This window comes from Salvelinus namaycush, chromosome 13 (genome assembly GCF_016432855.1).
Source record: "Salvelinus namaycush isolate Seneca chromosome 13, SaNama_1.0, whole genome shotgun sequence".
Classification (NCBI taxonomy): Eukaryota; Metazoa; Chordata; class Actinopteri; order Salmoniformes; family Salmonidae; genus Salvelinus; species Salvelinus namaycush.
Window position 1 is genome coordinate 21,931,757 of NC_052319.1, and position 22,999 is coordinate 21,954,755.

At 47.5% G+C, this 22,999-nt stretch overlaps 1 protein-coding gene across 1 annotated transcript in view; it reads right to left on the reverse strand.

Moving 5' to 3' along the window:
• The window catches only part of LOC120058330 (semaphorin-5B-like), a 126,592-nt gene that overhangs the window by 28,092 nt on the left and 75,501 nt on the right, over window positions 1–22,999 (reverse strand). The window contains exons 10-14 of the mRNA XM_039006914.1: window positions 19,089–19,296; window positions 4,767–4,884; window positions 4,187–4,368; window positions 3,282–3,425; window positions 2,749–2,896 (exon numbers count right to left, since the gene is read on the reverse strand). Coding sequence (XP_038862842.1) covers window positions 2,749–2,896; window positions 3,282–3,425; window positions 4,187–4,368; window positions 4,767–4,884; window positions 19,089–19,296 — 800 coding nt within the window. The remainder of the gene's footprint in view (window positions 1–2,748; window positions 2,897–3,281; window positions 3,426–4,186; window positions 4,369–4,766; window positions 4,885–19,088; window positions 19,297–22,999) is intronic.

A 22,999-nucleotide genomic window follows, 5' to 3' on the forward strand; every position in this document is an offset into this window, starting at 1 on the left:
CTTCTCACGAAAGTAGTACACTGGGCCTTTACTAGTATTGGCGGAGATATAGACATCTGTAGCGCAGGGGGGGGACAAAATTCTGCATCTCATCTTTGGCAAAAAGGTAATTGTTTAATTAAGAACAGTATTTTGCAGGATTCAATAGTTGGAATTGTAAGAGTTGTTGCCCTGTCCCTTTCTCTACAATTGTCATTGTAATGGAATCCAGAAAGAACAAAACCCTGTCCTCAAACATTTACATCAAAAGGTGCAAAGTTATGGGAAAACACACAAAACATCCACATCCAATTAAATATTTTCCTTTATCAAATAACATTAAAAAAACGTTTTGTGCAGTATTAATCTACCATCCTTACAAACCACTTAATGTGGTCATCTAGGTTTGTACCTGTAGATTGTCCATCACCATGAAGAAAAACAATGCATAATACAGTAATTGAGTACATTGAGGATATAATGTGATGAGGCTCAGTTAGTGCTTGCAATGCTAGGGTTATGGGTTCAATTCCCATGGGGGACCAGCATGAAAAAGTCTGAAAATGTATGCACTCACTACTGTAAATTCCTCTGGATAAGAGTGTCTATGGAAAAGGAATGATTAGACCATTTCAGTTTTCACATAGAAATAAGCTGCGGGCCTCCTGAGTGGCGCAGCAGTCTAAGGCACTGTGTTGCGGTGTCACTACAGCCTGGAGTTCGATCCCATAGGATGGTGTACAATTGGCCCAGTGTTGTCTGTGTTAGGGGAGGGTTTGGCTGGGCGGGTTTTACTTGGCTCATTGCGCTCTAGTAACTCCTTGTGGTGGGCCAGGAACCTGCAGGCTGACTCTGGTCCTCAGTTGAACTGTGTTTCCTCTGACACATTGGTGTGGCTGGCTTCTGGGTTAAGCGCGCGGGTGTTAAGAAGCGTGTCATGTTTTGGAGGACGCATGACACGACCTTTGCTTTTCCCGAGCCCGTTGTGGAGTTGCAGTGATGAGACAAGATCGCAATTGGATATCATGAAATTGGGGTGAAAAAGGGGGTAAAAATTACAACAAAAAAAGAAATAAGTTGCATTTGCAAAGTATTTAAAGAAACTGAAAACCTATTTCAAGCAAGTATTTTTATATTCCACAAGTATCAAATGAACTGTTTTGTACATATAATTATCAGACTCAAGTTACAAATGCTGGTAAACACTCAAATACATTTAGTTTACATTTCTTCACAAAAGTAGTGCACTGGGCCTTTACTAGTCTGATATATTCAGCACATCAAAACATTTTTGGGGGGGAATAAATGCTGCATTTATTAACAATGACCAACACAATTCCAGCCCAAATAGAAGATTGTAAGAAATACTGTAGCCTACTATTACTATATCCAACCCAACTAGATTTGTTGCCAGTAACATGTATCCCAGTGTTTTTATTTCAATTTTTGACCTGCGACTCCCAAAAAAGAGTGGTACAAAACTTGCGACCCTCGCTCATGCAAGTGTGCACACAATCGTTTGCGCAAATGTAGCCAGCCATAAACTGTGATTTACTTTCAAAACGCAAGATAGGCTACAGAAATAAATTGCCTTTTACACCTGCATTTGGTGCTGAAAGTCATTCATGTTAGCAGCCAATATCAACTAGCGATATATTATCTCACTTCTCCGGAGTCCAGAGCAGGGCCATAGTTTCCAATAAATTTAAAGAAAGTTTTTACTATTTTCTACATTGTAAATTAATAGTGAAGACATCAAAACTATGAAATAACACATATGGAATCATGTAGTAACCAAAAAAGTATTAAACAAATCAAAATATATTTATATTTGAGATTCTTCAAAGTAGCCACCCTTTGCCTTGATGACAGCTTTGCACACTCTTGGCATTCTCTCAATCAGCTTCACCTGGATTGCTTTTCCAACAGTCTTGAAGGAGTTTCCCACATGCTTTTCCTTTTTTCTGCGGTTCAACTCATCCTAAACCATCTCTATTGGGTTGAGGTCGGTGTGATTGTGGAGGCCAGATCAACCAGAGCAAAATCCTACGCCTACTTGTAGCGAATGTTGCAGGATCTGATGGAAAGCATGTTGTGTTCGGACCGCTCCATCACTTTGGAGGGCAGCCTGCCTGCAGAGTGCTTGTTGGCTGCCGAGTAGACCTGTGCTTCCTCACAAATATCTTCATAAATTTGCCAGAATATGTTACATCGTAATTCCATAATATTGAAGTCAGTGCGATGTTACAGCTGCTTATCTTTAGACACATCACCAGTATCTGAATTATGAAAAGTATCAATAAAATTGCCAGGTAGCCTATTATAGTTCTGGTAAAGATGAGTCAGTAGTAGATAAACTGTATTTTATATGGATGATAAATGTGACCTATCTGTTTATTCCAGGAAAAACTGGAGGAAATTCTTTCTGGTCACTAATCTGGATATGCACACAGTCCTTTGTGCTGATGAATGGTCCTTGGTCAACAATCAAGACACACAACCTTTTGGTTCTGAAACATAGATGAGAATTTAACAACGACATGCGGGCAGTAGGTTCAGAACAACAACAACCAATTTGTAAAAAATAATTTTAAAAACTTTTTGGTTAAATTCTACCATCAACAAAAAGCACACTTTGGGGACTGGAAGGGCTAAGGGGCGCCTCTCAGGCTCACATACAGGTCCAGAGCAGCTCGGTGAGCCAAGAGGTGTGTGTGTGTGTGTGTGCGTGTGTGCATGCATCCGTCTGTCCGTCCATCCATATCGTACCAGTGCGCAGCCTGGGCAGCTGTTCCCATTCTCACAGCTCCTGACCCTGGAGTGGACCCCACCTCCACACTCAGCACTGCACTTAGTCCAGGAACCCCACGGGGACCAGAAGATAGGCTGGGGACATGACACACCCTCGTTACAGAACCTAGAGAGGGGAGGAGAGGAGACGGGACGGGAGGGTAGAAACTGATATCTATTTTGGAAGAAATGTCAATTTGTCTTCTGCCTTACACGGTGAGAGGCACTGGCGTGTGTAAGAGAGCTGATATTTACCTAAGACCATCATGCCCAAAAAGATACTGAGGGCCAATACTGTTACTGAAAAGTGCAAAACATGTCTCATAAATTAATCATAAATGTCCTTTCTTAGTAAATCACCTATACATGTTTGAGAGTTTTGCTATTTTGAGTCAAGCGAACATGTTCATTATTCAGCAAAAAAATGACATATGATAAAAGTATTACTTAACCAACATTTGTTCACATAGCTCTCTCACAAATAGACCTGCCATCTCCCCCTCTCCTCTCACCTTTCGTCCCTGACGGGGCCCACACACACCCGACCACCGTGACGGGGTGATGGGTTGTTGCAGGTGCGCTGGCGCATCTCAAACCCCGTTCCACAGGTGGTGCTGCACTGTCCCCATGACGACCAGGGGGTCCAGCCTCCGTTTCTACGGCAACAGAAATGTGATGTTATAGGAGGTTCAAAGAATCCTGTAGCACCGTGGGGAAACCAGTTTCAAGATTGAGATGTACATCCAATAAGTCCAATGAGTCCAAACGGAAACGATGGCTTGATGAATACGGAGTAAAACGTTTATTTGTAGAATCTAAAATGAAAAGTTTCAGGTAAAAAAACGGTTCCAATTTTCCAGGTAAACAAAAAAGATTACAGAATTTTTTGCACCAAAACATTAAAGATATTTTCCCTAAAATATGCATTATAGTAGTACAAATTTGTAAGTGCTTAAGATTCCTTTCAATCTCTTTAAGCACTCAACACACTTATGAATATGGCCCTAATTTGTGATTCTGAGAGGGAAGCAAAACCACTTGCTCAGGAGCTAAATGTGACACCAGAAACACATTCTTCAATCTGCTTAAGTGCTCTGTTCCTCTGAAAGCATTTCTCAATATTCAGTAGCCACTTCCAGACAGACAGACATATCTGAGGCTGCATCTAAAATGGCACCCTATCCCTTATGTACTGCACTACTTTTGACCAGAATTCATGAGTAGTACACTATATAGGGAATGGGTTGTTATTTCACACCCTAAATGAGATGGTGGTTGGTGGTTAGGGTGGAAACATTCCTGTAACTTTCTCCAAATTACCAGGTTTTCCAGAAATCCTGCTTGGAAGGAGGGAAGAAGCAGGAAATCCGCAATCCTCCAATCAGGATCTATATAAATCCCTATTTGTTTTACATACCTGGAACAGTTGGAGACTTCGATGGTGGGCCCCTCACAGTTCCTCCCGCCACAGCGAGCTGGAGGGTTGTCACACTCCCTGGAGCGACACAGACAGGTGCTGGTGCCTTCGCCGTCGTCGTTGCTGCATTGTTGCCACGCTGCCCAGGGTCCAAAGCCACCAATGGTGATCTGGTTCCTCAGCTGAAAATCCACACAGAGCAGAGAGAGAGAGATAAGAGTGTCAGGAAATGTACTGGATATCATTAATCATGTGACAATAACCTTGACACAGGAAAACTGTTATTTTACCTTTATTTAATCAGGAAAGACACCTGAGGCTAAAAACATTTTCCAAGGGCGACCTGTTCAAACTGAGTCCCCAAGGCAAAACAAACTGTTACAATGTTAAACTGTCAGACTACTACTGTACATGGCCAGAGTCCCCAGGAGAGACCAGGCAGAATGGAGGTATGCTAGGTTATCAGACAGCCAGCGGTGACGCAGGTAGCCCCAGGGGCTTACCAGTGACAATATTGACACCTAGGGAAATAACAAAACGAGTGGGGTAGGGGAAATTGGGGGTCCCTGTTGGCACTTACCGGACACACAGTGATGTTCTGACTCCACTGGCTCATGTTAGAGCTATCCTCCAGGGTGGTGCATCGCTTCTGTTTCCTGTCCCAGCCACAGTATGGGTCCCTGGCCTCCAGGCATAGCCTACAGGGGGCAAGAGAGATGGAGGAGAGGGGGAGGGATAGGGAGAGGGAGATGGTGAAGGATAGAGAGAGAGCAGTCAGTCAACGCAGTAAACACAAGCAAAGAACACTCACCAGCCCTGTGAGGCCGGCCCACTAAACCATGTACAAATAAACTCACTCTCCCTCCAGGCACACAGCCCGCACCCCTGTGATTCCTAACTAAGGAGCGTCTGACTAGATGTAAACAAATCAGTGCCCCCCCCCCCCCCCCCACACACACACACACACACACACACACACACACACACACACACACACACACACACACACACACACAGCCGTGCAGCAACCAAACAGCGATGAAATATGCAAGTTTCCAGTCAAACAGGAGCTTAATGAGGGGTAATTAAATCTAAACCTGTTAATGATGAAGTTAGACCATGGGAGACAGGGAGTGAGAGGGAGCGAGAGAAAGATGGGGAGGGAAAGAGAGAGCTGGAGAGAGAGGGAGAGAGAGAGAGTGAGAGCGCAGAGAGAGAGCAAAAGAAAGAGAGCGAAAGAGAGAAAAGAGAGATAAATAGAGAGAAAGAGAGAACTTATTGTAATAAACACATCAGTCCTTACTGCCCTGTACCAACTCCTGACTGCCTCCCTAGCAGACCTGGGTTCAATAGTATTTGATATCATTTCAAACACTTGATTGAGCTTGTCTGTTGCTGTAGAACCAATAGAAAAGTGAAGTCCCAACAAGTTCCAGGCAGGCTAAAGCAAATGCTTGAAGTATTTGAAAAATCTCAGATACTATTTGAACCCATGTCTGCTCCCTATTTCCTGCCTGTACTACCTCTTTACAGCCCCCTTAGCTAGCAGAGAGAAAGAAAGATAATTATATTCTTGGCACCAGCCCCCTTGGTTTATTTGAGTGGGGCCTCTGGTGTTTCAGCTACGAGGTTGAAGCATCACTTTGTGTTGTTACAGAACACACAGCTAAGCCCGAGCCAAGTCCTGCAGTGGGGAAGGTGTTTTAGGAGTTAGTGCTGAGCTGACAAATTGTATCAACCTGCATCAGAGATGGCCTGACACAGAGCTAGAGGGAGAGAGAGGCTATGGGAAGGGATCCATGTTGTTGTGGTGTTGTTGTGGTGACATCAGAGAGACGGGAACGCTTCTGCTGCACCATAGCTTTAAATGAGTGGTAAATGAGAGGGTGAAGACCTGGCAAGCATAACATGTTGATAATGTTTAGCTGCCTCACCAAGCACTGCTAGTGTGCATTCTTTTTACTCAGACACATAATGCTGCTTACAGACAGACAGACTAAACACTCACACTTAAGAAGAGTATGGTGCAGATCTGAGGTCCAATTACCCTCCGTTACAGTAAGCCAGAAGTCAGGCCCGAGGACACACACACATACCCACCCTCAGGGCACACACCTCAAATCTAAAATGCCTTCAGCTGAAAGAGTTTACCCTGGACCTGGTCTCATTAATTACAGTGGTGAAATCACACACACACACACACACACACACACACACACACACACACACACACACACACACACACACACACACACACACACACACACACACACACACACACACACACACACACACACACACACACACACACACACACACACACACACACACACACACACACACACACACACAGATGAAAGCCAGCCATCCATGTAAGCTCTTAAGACTATGAAAATGCGTCAGCTTGAAAAGAATGCTGAGTTGACGGTTTTTGACGAGCGCAGTGAGCGAGAGGGGCAGTGGAGGACGGGTTTACCAGAGAGAAAAGGAGAGCCACCCTGCAGTACAAACATCACCGCAGGGCAGGGCATGCCAACCGTCCCGTCTGCTCACCTTACTGTAACAATGGGCCTCATAGGAATACTTTCGATAAAGAGATTGGGGGTAATCCTGCTCTCTCTCTTTCACATGGACGCACATACAAGCATGCACACACACACACACACACACACACACACACACACACACACACACACACACACACACACACACACACACACACACACACACACACACACACACACACACACACACACACACACACACACACACACACACACACACAGTAAGCTAAACCCACTAGTCTGCACTGTAAATCGTACAAAAAAGGTGCTGTCCAGAATGTAAAATGGATATTTGGCTGTCCCCATAGGAGAACCCTTTTTCCACCCCTCAGTGGAAAAGGCCCTTCATGGAACCCAAAAGGGTTCTCCCTGGAACCAAAAAGGTTCTACTTGGAACCAAAAAGAGTTCTTCGAAGGGTTCTCCTATGGGAATATCCGAACATCCATTTTAGGTTCTAGATAGCACCTTTTTTTGTAAGATTTACAGTGCAGACTAGTGGGTTTAGCTCCGATCCCATCTGACCTTTCTCCAGCTGCATCAACTGTTGGCCAGTCAAAGCTCTCAACATTTATATAACAAAACAGGTCATTGTAAAAGTAAAGGAGATCAGCCAGCCAGCTACAGACAAGGCTCTGATGTAGGCTCTGTAAGGGATGAAGTGGGAGCAGGTACACTCAGAAAAGTAGAACCATGTACGGTTCTTCAGTTTGTCCCCATAAGGGAACCCTTTTTGGTGCTAGGTAGATCCCTTTACAGAGTCACATTATGCTGGCTTGAAAAGTAGTTTTACTCCTGCTTTTCAGGCCACATCAGGCCTGCAAGTCACATTATGCTGGTTTGCAAAGTGATGTTTAATTCCTATTGGAATCCAGCCAGGGTTAGTATAGCCAACAAGTGAAATGTTTTATCACCCGCAACCTGCATTCACAATGACTGCCAGCGTAGGGCAGATTAAATACTGAGACTACCTCAATCATCTAAACTGGAATAACCATCTCAGTCACATGTGCAACAAGTCAAATTACTAACAGATTGGATCAACCAAATAAAATAAAAAACTTTATTTAACTAGACAAGTCAGTTAAGAACAAATTCTTATTTTCAATGACGGCCTACGACAGTGGGTTACCTGCCTTATTCAGCGGCAGAACGACAGCATTTTACATTGTCAGCTCAGGGATTCGATCTTGCAACCTTTCGGTTACTAGTCTAACACTCTAACCACTTCGCTACCTGCCACCCAATGATTGTACATGCAAAAACACATATTAAAACAAACAATTCTGAAAATCACCATACAATAGAGCATGCTTGGAAATATGATATATGGCTTGATGTAGAACCCTTCTTGCTTTCCAAAGAATAATGTTTGCCTTCCAAAGAATCATCAAATAACCCTTTCTTCCAAAAACTGTTCTTAGGATGTTAAAGGTTCTAGGTAGAACCATTTGCCTTACAAAGAACCCTTGTCTTCCAAAAAGGGTTCTTCAGATCAAAACGGTTCTTGGTAAAACACTATCCCTCCGCAAAGAACCCATTTGGAACCCTTTTTTCTAAGAGTCTACACGTGATGGAGTCTGCTGCTAGAGAGGAATGTGGGATTTGCACGGTGTTGGGGAGTAGCGCACTACATGTTGTCAAATCAAATTGAATCAAATTGTATTTGTCACATGCTCCAAATACAACAAATACAACCTTAAAGTGAAATGCTTACTAATGGGCTCTTAAGTAAAGTATAATTTTCTCAAGGGAAGCTGTAGTGTAAATGAACTTAAGTAATTGGTAGCTTGGTAAACTATATTTTCAGAGTAACTTCCCCAACAATGGTTTTGTAGTGTGTGTGTGTGTGTGTGTGTGTGTGTGTGTGTGTGTGTGTGTGTGTGTGTGTGTGTGTGTGTGTGTGTGTGTGTGTGTGTGTGTGTGTGTGTGTGTGTGTGTGTGTGTGTGTGTGTGTGTCTGTGTGTGTGTGTGTTTGAATGACTGTGAGAGAGAAGACTAAGGGAGTTATAAAGATTAAAGGAAAGAGAGAAGGAGAGAAGGCTTCTGTATGGTTCTGACACCAACCCAAGACACCATACTGATATTTAATTCACCAGCCTCTTTTAGCGGTGACATAGCACACTATATCAAAACAGCGAAGCCACAAAACAAAACATGGGCTGTTAAATTTTAAACAGAGCGACCGGCAACAATAAACCAAACGATAAAACAATGTGGCTTGGCTGTCGACAGACAGCTTGTGATAAATCTCCAGAGTTCGCCATGGGGCTTAATGAACATTTTAAAAGGGATTGTGAGAGCTGTAAACCTGTGGTCCTTTACTAGGCCTTTTAATAGAAAGTCATAAAACAGCAGTTATCACTTTCCGTTTAACTGCAAATCATGACCTCATAATTGTAAACAAGACAGAGACAGACAGACAGGTTGTGTAAATATTCTGATTAGAAATGTAAGCTGTGATAGCCAATAGGCATATTGGGGACATCTGAAATGTGAATGGAGGGCAGCTTCCTGAATGGCTGTACAGTACAGTATAGTACCCCCCCCCCCCCCCCAGGGGACAGGCCAGCTTCAAGACTTCCTCATCCCAGAAGAGAGGCTCTGTCCCTGGGGCTTCCCTCCAGCCTGCGCTGGGCTGCTCTGACGTGCCAGCCGTGGTTCATCATAAACCTTTGGCCAGATAAATCCCCCGGTCTAGCGTAGCGTTACACACTAATCGCAGCTCAGGATCCAATTAGCCTCATAGCACCATGCTAGAGGGCTGGGCTGGGGAGAGCTGAAACGTCCAGAGGCAGAAAGATGGCTGCCTGCCAGGAGCCTTCTACCTACTGAGTTGTCCTCCTGTCTGCCGCGCTGTCCTTCCTCTATCCCTCTTCTACTGTCCTATGGGGGAGTGTGGGATGATGGTCACCTCACTGATACTAAACTACAGTGCACACATAGTAGCAGGAGACAGAGAGAGGTGTGAGAGAGAGAGAGAGAGAGAGAGAGAGAGAGAGAGAGAGAGAGAGAGAGAGAGAGAGAGAGAGAGAGAGAGAGAGAGAGAGAGAGAGAGAGAGAGAGAGAGAGAGGAGAAGAGAGGGGAAGGTGAAGGGAGAGCAGACGGTACAACCTCACTGAAAAAGAGGGAAAGTTTGTCAGCGTCTGGGGAGCTGGGAGGGTGGGAGGCAGGTTAAGACAAACTGCCTGCCCAAATAAAGGCTGAAGGAGGAAGAATGAGAAAGATGGAAGGAGGGAGAAAGATGGAGAGAGGGAAAGAATATGTGTGAAAGAGAGAGGGAGAGAGAGGGAGAGAGAACAAGAGAGAGAGAGAGTGAGTGAGGGATAGAGAGAAATATAAATGGTTTTAATATTGGGGGTTTGCCAGAGAGGAGAGCCCGTTAAAAGCAAAAACATTCTGCACCAGTGATAAATACGTACACTTTGTGATTACTTTCCCCCTCCCCACCTCTCTCCCCTCCCTCCCTCCCTCCCTCCCTCCCTCCCTCCCTCCCTCCCTCCCTCCCTCCCTCCCTCCCTCCCTCCCTCCCTCCCTCCCTCCCTCCCTCTCCATCTCTCTCAATCCCCTCTCTCCCCCATTCTCTCTCTCCCTTGTCCCTCTCTGTCCATGGCTCCCTGGTGTGTTCCTGGGAGTGGAGTGTTCATACAGGCTTAACAGCACTGTGTTTTAGAACCCTGTTGACAGGCTGGCGGCAGCATCAACAGACCATAAATTGGCTCTGCTGAGGACTGAAGAGGACCGGTGGGTGGAATTAAAGTTCTTCTCACACAGACAATAAAACACTGGATTTATTCAGGGCTCCTGGGACGCTCTGGAGATGTTAAGGCCAGAATACTGTATATAAAGAGGTTATTATTATCCCCAGGGCCCAACCTCAGGACTCAATGCTGATGACAAGGGTTTATAAGATTAAAAAATGCCCAGGGGCATTACAATAAACTTGAGAATTGAATAGTTCCCACCTGTAAAAGCAAATAACTATTATTTTGCATGAGGGTCCGTGGAATACAGCTGTAGACATGGTTGCTATCCACAAATGGTCTGATTGTGAAAATAATTGAATAAACAATGAAAACACCTGAAGTTCCCTGAGCTAGAGAGCATCAGGAAATCATTGAACTTCTACACTGGAAAAATGAGTTGGTCATGTTCATGGTGAACACACCGAGACAGCCACTTTGTGGTTTCATGATGTTGATATAAACTCCTGCAGCACAGACCCACTAGTCTGCTACCTCCCCTGACTGGCTGGTTGCAGCTACGGTAGTACTGTAAATCACAAAGCAAGCAAAACTCCCACTCCTACTCTGTCTTCACCTTCACCACCTAAACATCAAGGGTACTACACTTAAGAGGTTGGCAGGGAAGTAGGGGTAAGTGGTTAGCATCTCAGGGCTTCTATCCTGATTTAACACATTCACAACATTATTACACCACTCCCAATCCTGCCATTGAGCTGTATGTATGGACCTGGAACACCTTGCCTCAGTGAAAGTGTTGACAGAGCTACTTTGCTGGCGCAGCTTGGCTACAACGTATCACTACCATGCAAACAACACTGCAGCCGCTGCAGAATAAATAAGGCTACTTACAGAAAATGGAGGTGAGAGAGTGAGAGAGGGCGAGTTCGAGAGGGAAAACACAGAGAGAAGGAGAGAGAGAGATTGAGAGTGGAGGTGGAGGCTGTACTTAGCAGTAGGTAGTGGCCATTGGGGAGGTCAGATGTAATTTTCACTAAGAGAGGGCAGACTATACCACCTCTGTAGGCGGTGCAGCACATAGCAGTAAGTCACCACTAAACAGACAACACTGTGCAAAGCAATATGGCTGATTTGATCCCTAAACAGACACCAGGCACTCTGTACCGTACAAAGCTGTACACATTAGCTAAACATACACTGAGCGTACAAAACATTAGGAACACCTTCCTAATATTGAGTTGCACCCCTTTTTACCCTCAGAACAGCCTCAATTCATCAGGACATGGACTCTGCAAGGTGTCCAAAGCATTCCACAGGGATGCTGACCCATGTTGACTCCAATGCTTCCCACAGTTGTGTCAAGTTGGCTGGATGTCCTTTGGGTGGTGGACCATTCTTGATACACACGGGAAACTGTTGCGTGTGAAAAACCCAGCAGCATTGCAGTTCTTGACACTCAAACTGGTGCGCCTGGCACCTACTATCATACCCTGTTCAAAGGCACTTAAAATCTTTGTCTTGCCCATTCACCCTCTGAAAGGCAACAAATATATAAAAAAAAAAAGGATAATAATAACTGCACTTAAACATTATGAGTTTTCCCAGTGCTGTATTTCCATTAACAGCCTATCCATTTATGCTAATACAGGGGACAAACACAGAACCAATAATTTCCTTCTCTGGTTGAACACTAGTATAGTACTGCCATTCATGTGGTAACAGAGGATCCTTTTCCAGAGCGAGGGGTTATCTCTGTAAAAAAACAGATAACTTTAAAGTTAAAAATAAGCCATGCCATGGCCTCTGTAGCTTTTCTACACAAGACTGCTCCATAGAAACCTCCATTGTGTCACACAGAGGGGGCTGAAGAAGCCAATATGAATTGATGTATTGCTGTAGTTCCACTAGTTATTATGAGGTTTCATTATGAAAGGCTGTATGTGTGAATGGGACTGGGAGGGCCACCCACAGATCAGGCTAGGCCACTGACCGACTCAGCCAGACAGGTCAGCCAGACAGACAGTCAGCAGGACAATGGGACTAGTGTTTTGTCACCCCACCTGGTGGGTGTCCTTCATAAGACCCACTGACATCCGCCACGCCTATGGAGAAAGAGGGGGACAGAGAAAGGGAGAGGTCCTCTTTGGATAATCCAAGTCAGAAAGACATAACCTCTTTATAGGCTTCTGGCAGAGTGTTGTTGTCCTGGGACTGTCTCCTGCAGACTGATGTAATAACACAGAGGCAGAGTGTTGTTGTCCTGGGACTGTCTCCTGCAGACTGATTTAATAACACAGAGGCAGAGTGTTGTTGTCCTGGGGCTGTCTCCTGCAGACTGATTTAATAACACAGAGGCAGAGTGTTGTTGTCCTGGGGCTGTCTCCTGCAGACTGATGTAATAACACAGAGGCAGAGTGTTGTTGTCCTGGGGCTGTGTTGTACTGGGACTGTCTCCTGCAGACTGATTTAATAACACAGAGGCAGAGTGTTGTTGTCCTGGGACTGTCTCCTGCAGACTGATGTAATAACACAGAGGCAGAGTGTTGTTGTCCTGGGGCTGTCTCCTGCAGACTGATTTAATAACACAGAGGCAGAGTGTTGTTGTACTGGGGCTGTGTTGTACTGGGGCTGTCTCCTGCAGACTGATGTAATAACACAGAGGCAGAGTGTTGTTGTCCTGGGACTGTCTCCTGCAGACTGATGTAATAACACAGAGGCAGAGTGTTGTTGTACTGGGACTGTCTCGTGCAGACTGATGTAATAACACAGAGGCAGAGTGTTGTTGTCCTGGGACTGTCTCCTGCAGACTGATTTAATAACACAGAGGCAGAGTGTTGTTGTCCTGGGGCTGTCTCCTGCAGACTGATTTAATAACACAGAGGCAGAGTGTTGTTGTCCTGGGGCTGTCTCCTGCAGACTGATGTAATAACACAGAGGCAGAGTGTTGTTGTCCTGGGGCTGTGTTGTACTGGGACTGTCTCCTGCAGACTGATTTAATAACACAGAGGCAGAGTGTTGTTGTCCTGGGACTGTCTCCTGCAGACTGATGTAATAACACAGAGGCAGAGTGTTGTTGTCCTGGGGCTGTCTCCTGCAGACTGATTTAATAACACAGAGGCAGAGTGTTGTTGTACTGGGGCTGTGTTGTACTGGGGCTGTCTCCTGCAGACTGATGTAATAACACAGAGGCAGAGTGTTGTTGTCCTGGGACTGTCTCCTGCAGACTGATGTAATAACACAGAGGCAGAGTGTTGTTGTACTGGGACTGTCTCCTGCAGACTGATGTAATAACACAGAGGCAGAGTGTTGTTGTCCTGGGACTGTCTCCTGCAGACTGATTTAATAACACAGAGGCAGAGTGTTGTTGTCCTGGGACTGTCTCCTGCAGACTGATGTAATAACACAGAGGCAGAGTGTTGTTGTCCTGGGACTGTCTCCTGCAGACTGATTTAATAACACAGAGGCAGAGTGTTGTTGTCCTGGGACTGTCTCCTGCAGACTGATTTAATAACACAGAGGCAGAGTGTTGTTGTCCTGGGGCTGTCTCCTGCAGACTGATTTAATAACACAGAGGCAGAGTGTTGTTGTACTGGGGCTGTGTTGTACTGGGGCTGTCTCCTGCAGACTGATGTAATAACACAGAGGCAGAGTGTTGTTGTCCTGGGGCTGTCTCCTGCAGACTGATTTAATAACACAGAGGCAGAGTGTTGTTGTCCTGGGACTGTCTCCTGCAGACTGATGTAATAACACAGAGGCAGAGTGTTGTTGTCCTGGGGCTGTCTCCTGCAGACTGATGTAATAACACAGAGGCAGAGTGTTGTTGTCCTGTGGCTGTCTCCTGCAGACTGATTTAATAACACAGAGGCAGAGTGTTGTTGTCCTGGGACTGTCTCCTGCAGACTGATGTAATAACACAGAGGCAGAGTGTTGTTGTCCTGTGACTGTCTCCTGCAGACTGATTTAATAACACAGAGGCAGAGTGTTGTTGTCCTGGGGCTGTCTCCTGCAGACTGATGTAATAACACAGAGGCAGAGTGTTGTTGTCCTGGGACTGTCTCCTGCAGACTGATGTAATAACACAGAGGCAGAGTGTTGTTGTCCTGGGGCTGTCTCCTGCAGACTGATTTAATAACACAGAGGCAGAGTGTTGTTGTCCTGGGGCTGTGTTGTACTGGGGCTGTCTCCTGCAGACTGATGTAATAACACAGAGGCAGAGTGTTGTTGTCCTGGGACTGTCTCCTGCAGACTGATTTAATAACACAGAGGCAGAGTGTTGTTGTCCTGGGGCTGTCTCCTGCAGACTGATGTATTAACACAGAGGCAGAGTGTTGTTGTCCTGGGGCTGTCTCCTGCAGACTGATTTAATAACACAGAGGCAGAGTGTTGTTGTCCTGGGGCTGTCTCCTGCAGACTGATTTAATAACACGGAGGCAGAGTGTTGTTGTACTGGGGCTGTGTTGTCCTGGGACTGTCTCCTGCAGACTGATGTAATAACACAGAGGCAGAGTGTTGTTGTCCTGGGGCTGTCTCCTGCAGACTGATGTAATAACACAGAGGCAGAGTGTTGTTGTACTGGGACTGTCTCCTGCAGACTGATTTAATAACACAGAGGCAGAGTGTTGTTGTCCTGGGACTGTCTCCTGCAGACTGATTTAATAACACAGAGGCAGAGTGTTGTTGTCCTGGGACTGTCTCCTGCAGACTGATGTAATAACACAGAGGCAGAGTGTTGTTGTCCTGGGGCTGTCTCCTGCAGACTGATTTAATAACACAGAGGCAGAGTGTTGTTGTCCTGGGACTGTCTCCTGCAGACTGATTTAATAACACAGAGGCAGAGTGTTGTTGTCCTGGGGCTGTCTCCTGCAGACTGATGTATTAACACAGAGGCAGAGTGTTGTTGTCCTGGGGCTGTCTCCTGCAGACTGATTTAATAACACAGAGGCAGAGTGTTGTTGTCCTGGGGCTGTCTCCTGCAGACTGATGTATTAACACAGAGGCAGAGTGTTGTTGTCCTGGGGCTGTCTCCTGCAGACTGATTTAATAACACAGAGGCAGAGTGTTGTTGTCCTGGGGCTGTCTCCTGCAGACTGATTTAATAACACGGAGGCAGAGTGTTGTTGTACTGGGGCTGTGTTGTCCTGGGACTGTCTCCTGCAGACTGATGTAATAACACAGAGACAGAGTGTTGTTGTCCTGGGGCTGTCTCCTGCAGACTGATGTAATAACACAGAGGCAGAGTGTTGTTGTACTGGGACTGTCTCCTGCAGACTGATTTAATAACACAGAGGCAGAGTGTTGTTGTCCTGGGACTGTCTCCTGCAGACTGATTTAATAACACAGAGGCAGAGTGTTGTTGTCCTGGGACTGTCTCCTGCAGACTGATGTAATAACACAGAGGCAGAGTGCTGTTGTCCTGGGGCTGTCTCCTGCAGACTGATTTAATAACACAGAGGCAGAGTGTTGTTGTCCTGGGGCTGTGTTGTACTGGGGCTGTCTCCTGCAGACTGATGTAATAACATAGAGGCAGAGTGTTGTTGTCCTGGGACTGTCTCCTGCAGACTGATTTAATAGCACAGAGGCAGAGTGTTGTTGTCCTGGGACTGTCTCCTGCAGACTGATTTAATAACACAGAGGCAGAGTGTTGTTGTCCTGGGACTGTCTCCTGCAGACTGATGTAATAACACAGAGGCAGAGTGTTGTTGTCCTGGGGCTGTCTCCTGCAGACTGATGTAATAACACAGAGGCAGAGTGTTGTTGTCCTGGGACTGTCTCCTGCAGACTGATTTAATAACACAGAGGCAGAGTGTTGTTGTCCTGGGGCTGTCTCCTGCAGACTGATGTATTAACACAGAGGCAGAGTGTTGTTGTCCTGGGGCTGTCTCCTGCAGACTGATTTAATAACACAGAGGCAGAGTGTTGTTGTCCTGGGGCTGTCTCCTGCAGACTGATTTAATAACACAGAGGCAGAGTGTTGTTGTACTGGGGCTGTGTTGTCCTGGGACTGTCTCCTGCAGACTGATGTAATAACACAGAGGCAGAGTGTTGTTGTCCTGGGGCTGTCTCCTGCAGACTGATTTAATAACACAGAGGCAGAGTGTTGTTGTCCTGGGGCTGTCTCCTGCAGACTGATGTATTAACACAGAGGCAGAGTGTTGTTGTCCTGGGACTGTCTCCTGCAGACTGATTTAATAACACAGAGGCAAAGTGTTGTTGTTCTGGGGCTGTCTCCTGCAGACTGATTTAATAACACAGAGGCAGAGTGTTGTTGTCCTGGGGCTGTGTTGTCCTGGGACTGTCTCCTGCAGACTGATGTAATAACACAGAGGCAGAGTGTTGTTGTCCTGGGGCTGTCTCCTGCAGACTGATTTAATAACACAGAGGCAGAGTGTTGTTGTCCTGGGACTGTCTCCTGCAGACTGATGTAATAACACAGAGGCAGAGTGTTGTTGTCCTGGGGCTGTCTCCTGCAGACTGATTTAATAACACAGAGGCAGAGTGTTGTTGTCCTGGGGCTGTGTTGTCCTGGGACTGTCTCCTGCAGACTGATGTAATAACACAGAGGCAGAGTGTTGTTGTCCTGGGACTGTCTCCTGCAGACTGATGTAATAACACAGAGGCAGAGTGTTGTTGTCCTGGGGCTGTCTCCTGCAGACTGATTTAATAACACAGAGGCAGAGTGTTGTTGTCCTGGGGCTGTGTTGTCCTGGGACTGTCTCCTGCAGACTGATGTAATAACACAGAGGCAGAGTGTTGTTGTCCTGGGGCTGTCTCCTGCAGACTGATTTAATAACACAGAGGCAGAGTGTTGTTGTCCTGGGGCTGTCTCCTGCAGACTGATGTAATAACACAGAGGCGGAGGGCTGAGACACAGAATAGCCTGGGAGTGCAATGACAAACAATATGCAAAGACAGAAAATAGAACCATGTCAATTTCTGTGTAAATCCTGTTTGTGTCTGTATCTATGGCTGTGAAATGTATGCATTCTGCATGAACTTTTCTTTGAATAAGATTTCCTAAAAGCATAAACTAAAGACTAATAAGCCCTTCACACTTTCCTGCATGTTCTGAGCCGACCTTAGATATCACAATAAATCACAGTGATTGACAGCCCGTCACCTGTCATGTATATTTGCAGTTCTGCGTGGTTTTCTCTCTCTGTGTCCCCTGACAACTGACTGTGTCTGCTACTGAGGCTGGCAGATATAAGGCAGCACGCAGGATTAAGGACAGTGTTCCCCTGGTGTGCCCTTGAAGCCCAGTGTGATTATTCCACCCCACTGTGTTTTAAATAGGCCTGGCTACCGAGGCTTCCGCTCTGCTCTGCTCTCACATCTCCTCACTCACACCTTGTTTAGTATTCACCACTGTACCTGATGGAGAGGAGTGAGTGCGTGTGTGTGTTACCGCTGGTGACATGTGATGGAGAAAGGAGCGAGCTGATTCATCATATGCATGAGCCCCCCCACCCACACACGCGCGCACGCACACACCTCCACATACAACAATCTCCTATACAGTCGGTTGCCCTTCATGCACACCCGCACGCGCGCACGCACACGCACACACCTCCACATACAACAATCTCCTATACAGTCGGTTGCCCTTCATGCACACCCGCACGCGCGCACGCACACGCACACACCTCCACATACAACAATCTCCTATACAGTCGGTTGCCCTTCATGCACACCCGCACGCGTATATTGCACAGCGAGCTGACAAAGCATGGATGCAGCTCTAGAGAGTTGATTGAAAGCATTGATGAAATGCATAAGGCCTGACAAACAGAGAGCAGAGAGAGAGAGGGGGAGAGAGGGAGAGGGGAGGGCTTTTCTCCTCCTCACTCAGCTGTGAGAGAGAGAGAGGGGAGGTTTAGATGAACGACAGAGGCAGCCATCAGGCAGCTTATTCTGGAGATGACAGCCAGAGCATTGAGCAGAGCTCACACTCAGAGACTCATATTGAACTGGCAGGAGTCAGGCAGGGCAGAGTCTGAGCCACACGTCTCCCACTAAATGAGCCTGAATCAGAGAGACAGTAAAAGATAAAGGCTTCCTTCCTTTCTCTGTTCTCACTCTTTTTAGAAACACTGCTTCGTTAATTAAAAGCAACACCGCAACAAATTAAATGTGTTATTGTTTTGGTAGTGTATCATCAAATAATGAATATATTAGTACAGAGTCCCAAGGGATAAGACTACACAGTCAGTTACTCAGGCTGGTATAATTCTAGCACTTTATACTCAAGGCAAGTGACTATAAGTAAGCAATAAACAACACGCTGTACATTTCTATGGTAATATACCACAACCAGTGATGTAGTGGTAAAAAAATAAGTGCGCAATCTCTGATTGCCGATAGCGGTGAAAAAAGTAACGCTTTTTAGTATACTTTCATTGTTTTTTTCCGTGAAAGGTTGGTAAGATGTGTCTACTTGCGTTAACCATCCACTACACCACTGACCACAACCCTGGGATGACATGCAGAATGTGGAATCATTCTCAGTCTGAGACACTCATGTCTCAGTCTTGTAGTTGCAGCTTTTGCTCACCTATACTCTTCCATAAGGTTGGGTTTGTTGGCCAGTTTGGCTTTTATTGCACTTGTACAAAACAGAAAAAGGTAAGAAACTCACATCTCAGTCTTGTAGTTGGAGCATCTCTCCAGAGGGATCTTCAGAACTCTGTTGTTGAGTCCTACGAACAGTGACCTATCACTTTGAAGGATCTGCAGGCTCAGGATTGGCTCCTGCACCCCAGCGGGGAAGAGCTGGATTTCCTCCAGGTAACACCCTTGAAGGCTCTTATTGGTGGTCGCAAGAGCCTTCAGGATGGTGCCGTACTCTGATTGGAGGAGAGAGGAGGAAGAAGATGATGAGAAATCATTGATTGTGTAACGTTCGTCTTGTGGTGAATGAACGGACCAAGGCGCAGCAGGTGAGGAATACATACTAATTTATTGAATGAAAGACGAAAACACTGACAAAACACTAGAACAAACTACAAAACAATAAACGAAGGCAACAGACCTGAAACAAACGAACTTACATATAGACGAAGAACGCACGAACAGGAACAGACTACCTAAAACGAACGAACAAACGAAACAGTCCCATGTGGTAAACACAGACACAGGAACAATCACCCACAAACAAACAGTGAGAACAACCTACCTTAATATGGTTCTCAATCAGAGGAAACATCAAACACCGGCCTCTAATTGAGAACCATACCAGGCAACCCATTAACCCAACATAGAAAACACATAACATAGACTACCCACCCCAACTCACGCCCTGACCAACTAAACACATACAAAACAACAGAAAACAGGTCAGGAACGTGACAGGACCCCCCCCCTCAAGGTGCGAACTCCGGGCGCACCCCTAAAACTCAAGGGGAGGGTCTGGGTGGGCATCTGTCCGCGGTGGCGGCTCCGGCGGTGGACGAGGACACCACTCCAGCACTGTCTTTGTCCCCCTCCTTAGCGTCCCTTGAGTGGCGACCCTCGCCCCCGACCATGGTCCAGGAACCTTCACCAACGCCCCTCCTAAATAGAGGAGACAACTCAGGACAGAGAGGTAGCTCAGGACACAGAGGTAGCTCAGGACAGAGAGGTAGCTCAGGACAGAGAGGTAGCTCAGGACAGAGAGATCGCTCCGGACAGAGAGGTAGCTTAGGACAGAGGGACAACTCTGGACTACTGGCAGCTCCGGACTGTAGGGCAGCTCCGGACTGTAGGGCAGCTCCGGACTGTAGGGCAGCTCCGGACTTTAGGGCAGCTCCGGACTGTAGGGCAGCTCCGGACTGCAGGGCAGCTCCGGACTGTAGGGCAGCTCATGACTGTAGGGCAGCTCATGACTGTAGGGCAGCTCATGACTGGAGGGCAGCTCATGACTGGAGGGCAGCTCATGACTGGAGGGCAGCTCATGACTGTAGGGCAGCTCATGACTGTAGGGCAGCTCATGACTGGAGGGCAGCTCATGACTGGAGGGCAGCTCATGACTGGCTGGCGGCTCTGGCAGCTCCTGACTGGCTGGCGGCTCTGGCAGCTCCTGACTGGCTGGCGGCTCTGGCAGCTCCTGACTGGCTGGCGGCTCTGGCAGCTGCTGACTGGCTGGCGGCTCTGGCAGCTCCTGACTGGCTGGCGGCTCTGGCAGCTCCTGACTGGCTGGCGGCTCTGGCGGCTCCTGACTGGCTGGCGGCTCTGGCGGCTCCTGACTGGCTGGCGGCTCTGGCGGCTCCTGACTGACGGACGGCTCTAGCGGCTCCTGACTGACGGACGGCTCTAATGGCTCGTGGCAGACGGGCGGCTCTAATGGCTCGTGGCAGACGGATGGCTCAGATGGCGCTGGGCAGACGGATGGCTCAGACGGCGCGGGGCAGACGGATGACTCAGACGGCGCTGGGCAGACGGATGGCTCAGACGGCGCTGGACAGACGGATGGCTCAGACGGCGCTGGGCAGACGGATGGCTCAGACGGCGCTGGGCAGACGGATGGCTCAGACGGCGCTGGGCAGACAGATGGCTCAGACGGCGCTGGGCAGACAGATGGCTCAGACGGCGCTGGGCAGACAGATGGCTCAGACGGCGCTGGGCAGGCAGGCAGCTCAGACGGCGCTGGGCAGACGAGCAGTGCAGGCGGCGTTGGGCAGACGGCCGACTCTGACCTGCTGAGGCGCACAGTAGGCCTGGTGCGTGGTGCCGGAACTGGTGGTACCGGACTGGAGACACGCACCTCAAGGCTAGTGCGGGGAGCAGGAACAGGGCACACTGGACTCTCGATGCGCACTATAGGCCTGGTGCGTGGTACCGGCACTGGAGGTACCGGGCTGAGGGCACGCACCTCAGGGCGAGTGCGGGGAGAAGGAACAGTGCGTACAGGGCTCTGGAGACGCACAGGAGGCTTGGTGCGTGGTGCCGGAACTGGAGGTACTGGGCTGGAGACACGCACCATAGGGAGAGTGCGTGGAGGAACTGGAGGTACTGGGCTGGGGCGGGAAGGTGGCGCCGGATATACCGGACCGTGCAGGCGTACTGGCTCCCTTGAGCACCGAGCCTGCCCAACCTTACCTGGTTGAATGCTCCCCGTAGCCCGTCCAATGCGGGGAGGTGGAATAACCCGCACTGGGCTGTGTAGGCGAACCGGGGACACCATTCGTAAGGCTGGTGCCATGTACACCGGCCCGAGGAGACGTACTGGAGGCCAGATATGTAGAGCCGGCTTCATGGCACTTGGCTCAATGCTCACTCTAGCCCGCCCAGTGCGGGGAGGTGGAATAACCCGCACCGGGCTATGCACCCGTACAGGAGACACCGTGCGCTCTTCCGCATAACACGGTGTCTGCCCGTACTCCCGCTCTCCACGGTAAGCATGGGAAGTGGGCGCAGGTTTCCTACCTGCCCTCGCCACACTACCCTTTATCCCCCCCCCCCCCCCCAAGAAATTTTTGGGTGAGCCTCTCGGGCTTCCGTGCTAGACGCGTCCCCTCATAACGCCGGTTCCTCTCTCCGGTTGCCTCCGCTCTCCTAATCGCCTCCAGCTGTTCCCATGGGAGGCGATCCTTTCCAGCCAGGATCTCCTCCCATGTGTAGCAACCCTTGCCGTCCAAAACATCCTCCCATGTCCATTCCTCCTTCGTGCGCTGTTTCTCTCTCCCGTTACACCGCTGCTTGATCCTTTGTTGGTGGGTGATTCTGTAACGTTCGTCTTGTGGTGAATGAACGGACCAAGGCGTAGCAGGTGAGAAATACATACTAATTTATTGAATGAAAGACGAAAACACTGACAAAACACTAGAACAAACTACAAAACAATAAACGAAGGCAACAGACCTGAAACAAACGAACTTACATATAGACGAAGAACGCACGAACAGGAACAGACTACCTAAAACGAACGAACAAACGAAACAGTCCCATGTGGTAAACACAGACACAGGAACAATCACCCACAAACAAACAGTGAGAACAACCTACCTTAATATGGTTCTCAATCAGAGGAAACGTCAAACACCGGCCTCTAATTGAGAACCATACCAGGCAACCCATTAACCCAACATAGAAAACACATAACATAGACTACCCACCCCAACTCACGCCCTGACCAACTAAACACATACAAAACAACAGAAAACAGGTCAGGAACGTGACAGATTGTACTGTATACAGCCTAGAGTCAAGAGGTTTTCCCATTCAGGTCATGTGGCTAGGAAAAACTCAGAGCTCTATAATATATCCTTTGGCTGGACAGCTAGTGAAGTGTTAAAATATATATATATATATACACTGCTCAAAAAAATAAAGGGAACACTTAAATAACACAATGTAACTCCAAGTCAATCACACTTCTGTGAAATCAAACTGTCCACTTAGGAAGCAACACTGATTGACAATAAATTTCACATGCTGTTGTGCAAATGGAATAGACAACAGGTGGAAATTATAGGCAATTAGCAAGACACCCCCAATAAAGGAGTGGTTCTGCAGGTGGTGACCACAGACCACTTCTCAGTTCCTATGCTTCCTGGCTGATGTTTTGGTCAC